Source organism: Taudactylus pleione, unplaced genomic scaffold (genome assembly GCF_031769625.1).
Source record: "Taudactylus pleione unplaced genomic scaffold, aTauple2 ptg000198l, whole genome shotgun sequence".
Classification (NCBI taxonomy): Eukaryota; Metazoa; Chordata; class Amphibia; order Anura; family Myobatrachidae; genus Taudactylus; species Taudactylus pleione.
The window spans coordinates 17,832,996-17,839,833 of record NW_028284600.1 but is presented as its reverse complement, the minus strand read 5'-3'; the positions used below and the strand labels follow the sequence as shown (position 1 = coordinate 17,839,833).

Below are 6,838 nucleotides of genomic sequence, written 5' to 3'. Positions count from 1 at the left end.
GCGGTGTGCGCAGAGTTGGCGTAAGCGTAACTACACGTGTTTGGAGGCGTATCTTTTGTACTTAGTATAGGGTATTTGCAAGTGCACGCTAATGATAATAACAAATAACAAAGCAATCACACACACTCTGCATGCGGGCAAATATACACATTTTTCCCATGCAAGCAACATATTCCAGATTTACTTCCAACCCTGCATCATCCCCATTGTGCGCTACAAACCTCTGTCTGTATAGTTTGCAATCTTGGGGCGCAATCTGTGCAATAAACTTTATATGCATTGATTTATAACTTCCAATAAATTCAATCAATTATTCTTTCTGTAAATATTATGCAAATGTCCTTAATCTGTATTTCATTGTACATCGTAAGTATATACATATATTAAATACCCTACATGACTTCTAGAATGCAAAACATATTGCACACAATTTGGGAGGGTATAGATAGTAACATACTGTACATACACAATCTCGCTCCCTTATGATGAGTTTAAACTATATGAATTTGATTGATGGGTTTAAACTATATTAAATTGATTTCTGGCTACAGATGATGGCTGACGATGTTACATTTTGTCAATGTGAGGATAATAGGCTGGCCAAGCTACACATAGGGAAGGATGTCACATTAAATGCAAATAAGGGACAACTGGGTGAGCCAACTGTAGCCAGACAATGCGGAGCCAGGCCCCAGTGTGGTGCAGCATGTGTGACTATAGGGATACAATCTCTTTTCTTTAAAGTAATTGATGACAATTAGGTTGCACTGATCTCTGCTTTGATGTGTGTTTACACAAGCAGAGCCTTTCTCTGGAGAATGGGGTTTAAATAGCAGAGTCCATGCCCTCAGCAGTCACTTCAAGACCTCCTCAGCCAGAACAACACAAGGACACAGAGAAGATGGACAAATCTTTTGCCTCAGTAGAATGGCTTTCTCAAAGCAGCCAGAAGGACACAGTGGACTGTAAGATGATTCCCAACTTGCCTGTAATGCCAAGGGACTATCCGAGTACATTCTATACATGGAGCCCTGTAATGAGACCAGTAACAAAGATTGCCCATGTGGCTCCTTATCCAGCAAACCAGAGACAGACCTACTTGGAGAGTAACTATTTATCACCACACCCTTGGGACAATAATCAGTCCTTTAACTCCAATGACTGTGAAGTTTCACATTATAGAACGGAGAGCCCAAGATTGCCTCTCTTCACCGGGTCATCGCAAAGAGACTTGGACATGTCACACAGCCCCATCTGCAGTGGACAGTCAGGAAACGTGTTTGCCAACAAGACCCAGAGCTCTACCAGCTCACAAGACTTCCCTACATCCAGCCAGGAGGTGTATGAAAAGCCAGCGGAGAAGACCAACCTCCCTGAGGACATTGCCAATTCTGGTAAGTTCATAAACCGCACAACATAACCAATAGCGTTCTCTCTCTCATTGTGTGTCTGTAGCAGCGGCTCTTCAAATTAATTAGTTCATTCATTTAAGTTTAGTTAATACTGCTGAGGGAACAGTTCCCATTGTAGATCATATATGTTGATGATGTCTTTCCTTGCATTATCCGAATTGCACCTTTTTAGTTTTGCTTCGTCTTATAGCATTGTGTGCTGTTTTTATGTTTTTTGTAAATTAACTGTAGTCTCTTTTGTTTTTCTTAACACAATAGGTTGCAGTTCTAGCTCTGATTCCGGATATGACAGTGAAACTAGCCAGTCCAGTTCTACCACCCCAGTAGAAAGTGTGGCAGAGGAGTCATCGGACACATCTGACGAGGAGGGGAAGATGGGCCGCAGGCTGAGAACAGCCTTCACCACTGACCAGATCTCCACACTGGAGAACACCTTCCAAAAACACCGATACTTGGGGGCATCAGAGAGACGTAAACTTGCAGCCAAGCTCCAGCTGTCTGAAGTCCAGGTATGTTTCTTTTCCCCTGTGTTGTTGTGGGCTGTGGGAAAATATGCCAGAGGCTATTTTGCTGATTAGTTACCATCCAGGATTTTATCACAAGGGGCCCTTTAATAATGCTGGGTTTATTTCTATTAATACTATTCATGGTCCTTCCTTCTATCTTGGTCCCCACCTTTATTGATCACAGCTACTTCCTATAGTAGATGCTAAACTTGATGTTTACTCCAGAATATGTCATTGACCACTTTCCTCTTTAATTCAACAGATCAAGACTTGGTTCCAGAACCGCAGGATGAAACATAAGCGTGAAATACAAGAGGGAAGGCAGGGGCAATTTCACCCTGCCCATTTCTACAGTGTCTATGGATACCCACCACAGCCCATGCCTGCCTTCCAGTACATGCAGCCGGGGCCGCAGTTCTACGCAGAGAACACCCGGGTGGACCCCATGTCTGCAAACTATCCCAGCCCACCTCCAGCCATGGATGCTCTGAGTTCTTTCAACTCTCCCTCAGTTTCTCTGATGTACCTTCCCCAGCAGCCAGTAATGGGCCCCTCTGTCCGTCAGCAAGAACATCAGTTTGTGAGGTATTAACATACCAAAGCTTTGTATTCTCAGATGAGAGTCAGGACTGAGCAAAGACTTTTAAAGAAAGCAGCTCATTTAAATTCCTTTTCTATAGGAAAGCGATTTGCACTGGATATTTATCAGCAGAACTTTGTTTACAGGTGAATATGGGTGACCTATATTTTATTATAAAAAGAAAACCCTAAAAAAAAAAAACATAATTTATATTGAAAAGATATATGTAATGGTTTTAATATTTGTATAGTGTTGTTAATGTTGACTAAATTGAAAATGAATAATAATAAATGGTTAATAAATATTGTTATTTAAATGTACTTGTTTTGTGTTGTCCTAAGGGTGTATTTGGGAACTGCTTCTCTTCTGCTCTAGTCTAAGTAACACAAAGTATAAGTTATCCTGAGAAAAGAGAGGTTAAATGCATTTTATGTTCAGTTACCATGACTGCAATATATAAATCCATAATTGAATGCCTATATATGTATTAATCCGAGTAAATCCGAGCCTGCACATCCCTAATTTATATGTGTGTATGTGTATACATATATATATATATATATATATATATATATATATATATATGCTACCAGAGACAGCGGCACTCAAGTACAATGATACACTTAAGAATCCAGGTTTAAGTAACCAACGTTTCGGAGCCCCTTTATTGCTCCACCATCAGGGTATAAACATATAATAACAATATAATAACAAAATACACTTACTTATATTGCCATCACCCACCACGTGCTGAAGCTGGAGGGAGGCGCATACTAGTGACGTCATCACCCTTCTCCCATCACCAACGGAACCACATATACTGAGACGGGTCCCGGCATCTGGGAAGGAGACTTTTGCATATACATATATATATATATATATATATATGTGTGTGTATATATAATGTGTGTATGTATGTATATAATATATATATATATATTTATATATATATATATACTGTGTATATATATATAAATATATATCATACTTGCCGACATTCAGCTCCCTGAATGCCTGCATACAGAGGGGGGCATGGCCGGGTAATGGGTCCGTATTGGGGGCCGAAAATAAAGGCACTGTGAAGCAGGGGGCAGAGCCATGATGACTCGAATCACGTCATGGGGGTCCCCCCGCTGCGGTGGTTTCTAGTAGGTAGTTGGGGGGGGGGCAGCCGGGAGGCTTGCCTGCCTTTTCCGGGGGGTCAGAAGCCATATGCTTCTATAGGGTAACGCCAGGTTTTTCTGGCATTACCCTCTGCACCGATAAAAGGGCGGGCGGAGCTTAGTACATACGAAAATGTGGTAGAACCCCTGAAAACAGGGTTTTTACAGCATTTTTCCTTTAGTACATCCCAGCCTAAGGGGTAAATTCATATTCACTAAGCCTTGGGCTTCTTTCAGCAGAGTGCTGTTCGAGGGATCCAATCGACCCGGAAGTCCCTCCATCGCAAAGGGTCGATCTTACCGACAGACCGGTCCTTTGCCGGGATCTTCATGCATACCGGTGTTACCAACGCCGGCATGCATGCAATGACTGGCGGAATGCATCACATCGCGAGTGCGATGCGTCATGCATCCCGGCCAGTATACACATTCAGCTCCCACACACACGTTGCCAAACTGATAAAACCATCTCCCTCACTCTTATCCTCCATCCGAATATCCTATTCCCCAAACATCAGTCCTGACATCTGAACAAATAACCACATTGCAACTGTCATTCAGCTTTCTAAATACCTACCCAGTTCTCACATCTTATTAACTAACTATCCATCTCACACTCACTACAGCCCACTCACTCCCCACATCTCAATCAGTCTCATTCTCATATTTACTCCTTGTTTCCCAATCTGTCCCCCATTACTTCCATTCCAAATTAAATACCATTTCCATTGTCAGTCATTCCCCACTTTAAATGAAATATTACTTAGCTAATGTGTTGCATGAAAGACAGAGGGCCTGATTCAGAGCCGGACGCTATTTGCGCTCGCTCGTTCAGAAAAAGGGGCCGGATATTTAAATTGAGCGCTCGCTCTTTGCGGTCTGTTGACACCTCTATGTCTGAGCGAGCGAACAAAATATGCGCTCGCTATTTTGTAAAGACGCCCCCTGGCCGTTCGCATCATACGTCATCTCCGCTATTTATTAGATTAATCGAGTACATCGAAAGGCGTCTGAACTGCTCGCAGTGCTTGTGGTTGGATTTTCCTACCGCAATCATGCGAACAGTTCAGGCTAAGAGACAACCAAGTGACGTGGCCGATGACGCTGCTTTGTTAATTATGCACACCCTTAAAACGCCCGTTTTAACCGTTTGGCACACCTGCGTTCGGATCTCCACTCCCCATTTTCAAGCACCTTCCCCTGTTACCACCCACAAACGCCTCATCCTGTCACTCAAATTAGCAGGCACTCGCTATTTTGCAAACACACGATTTCCGACCGCACTGACTGGTTGGCGCATGCGCATTATGACCCATACGCATGCACAGATGTGCGAACATCGCTCGGAGCGAACGAGCGGCCACTTACGAGCGGCTCTGAATCAGGCCCAGAGTGGCAAGGAAGAGTAGCGCAGATGGCGGGCCTATAATCGGGCCTGTAATTTGTGTTTTATAGCTATCCAGACCTTCATTTGCATAGACTGCATGTGTGTATTCCAGTGAGCACAAAAATCTGTGAATGAGCAGCATGAGAGTGCTGAATCTGCAGTAAACCACAGGGTGTGAATGCATACCATATCAGTATTGCTCAGCCCGCCACTGCCCACTACCCACCTGCATTTCCCTCACATTCTACCCTCTGGATATCTGTTTTTTCCTTTGTTTGGTGCAGGGTTAATGAGTGTTAAAAGTAGATTTCTTTTACAGGTGGACTACAGGTCCCAGCAAGGCGTCCCCAACATGCCGCTACTTACAAGTACCAGCATGCCCGGGGCGTAAGGGCCCACTGGTATCTGTAGTAAGGGGCACTGTGAGGGGGGGGGAGGGTACAGATTACCCGGGCCCGGGCTTCCTGAGGGGTCCGGCGGGGGCCCAGGTCTAGCGCCGCCCCCCCCTCCCTCACAGCAGCCCAGCACACAGCGTGAGCAGCAGCCACAGCAGTCTCCTATGCCTGTGGGGGGGAGCGATCACACTGATTGCGCCCCCCCCCACTGGCTTTGCAACAAAAATAAAAAAAATTTGGGAAGGGGGCATGGCCATGCCTCCCATGATTAGGCCATGCCCCCTATTACCCGGGCCCGCCATGGCTCTCGGCGGGCCTGTCTATAGTTCTCCAGTAAAAGAGAGAGAGAAAATGACATATCCAGCACGGGGCTCTTGGAGTCATTCCTGGTTTTGGAAATAGAGGGAAAAGCAACGTGAGGGTCCCCTGTATTTCAATGAACCTGCTCTGGGCTTCTAAGCCAGTCCTGGTTGAGGAAATATGGGGGGAAAAAAAAGCATAGGGTTTCCATCAACCAGCCCCAGGCTCTTACAAGCGGGGGTGTAATGCCACAGCCAGGGGACATGCTTCATCACCCCACACTAGTCAGCCGAGGTCCGAGTATTCCTCAAGAATTGGGGAACCCCCAATAAAGGGGTTCCCCTCCCGGGGATACTACAGGCCTGGACTGAAATTTGGGGCTATTCCCCGCACCCTTGATGGCAGTGGGTGCAGGGTTAATGAGTGTTAAAAATAGAATTTTGTCATTTACAGGAGGATTACAGGTAGGTCCCAGCAAGGGGGCCCCGGTATGCTGGTACTTGGGCAACCACAAGTACCAGTATGCCTGGGCAGTAAGGGTCCGCTGGTACCTAATGTTGTACAAATTTATTAAACAGGACCTACACCTGGGGGCAGTGGTCTGTAAGTTCTTTTTTCTGGATGCTGCCTCCCCAGGACTTGTGGTGTCTTTTTTTCATCATCACATGGGGGGCGGTGGCCTGTAAACTATTTTGTATGACTTAATGTGGCCATCTTGAAATTGAAAACTGGTGCTGAGGCAGCATTTATAAGAGGGAAATTTGAGGGAGCAGGGCGATGATGATGCGGCAAGCCACGATTGGCTTTCCACGGCCATTTTGAATCTTAAAAATGGTACTGCTGTGCCATTTTTAAAACTGGAAATGCCGCCATAGCACACCCACTGCCAAACTCTGCATTAATGATGACAAGGACTTGATCCTTCAGGATCCAGGCCCGCCGTCTCGCCTGCTGTGTCCCGCCGCCAGCCCGCTGCCACATCCTACCTCATCGGTAGACGGTGCCAGAATCCCTCCAGATCCGGCGCTGCCGCCATGACTTTAGAGTTGCGCCAGGTCCTGCCACATCAATGGACATTGCCAGGATTATGATTTG

At 45.5% G+C, this 6,838-nt stretch overlaps 1 protein-coding gene across 1 annotated transcript; it reads left to right on the top strand.

Annotated features, from left to right (window-relative positions):
* Nucleotides 1-901: 901 nt before the first annotated feature.
* On the top strand, nt 902-2,510 carry LOC148518903 (uncharacterized). The gene is made up of 3 exons (XM_088477007.1): nt 902-1,394; nt 1,671-1,921; nt 2,181-2,510. The coding sequence occupies exons 1-3, from the start codon at nt 902-904 to the stop codon at nt 2,508-2,510; spliced, it is 1,074 nt and encodes a 357-aa protein (XP_088333133.1).
* The last annotated feature ends 4,328 nt before the right edge of the window (nt 2,511-6,838 follow it).

What these genes read in the sequence shown, in the direction of transcription:
- LOC148518903 (XM_088477007.1), top strand. Translation starts at nt 902, where the DNA reads ATGGACAAATCTTTTGCCTCAGTAGAATGGCTTTCTCAAAGCAGCCAG. An exon ending in TGAGGACATTGCCAATTCTG is followed by an intron (nt 1,395 to 1,670) that starts GTAAGTTCATAA and finishes TTAACACAATAG; the next exon opens with GTTGCAGTTCTAGCTCTGAT. An exon ending in TCCAGCTGTCTGAAGTCCAG is followed by an intron (nt 1,922 to 2,180) that starts GTATGTTTCTTT and finishes TTAATTCAACAG; the next exon opens with ATCAAGACTTGGTTCCAGAA.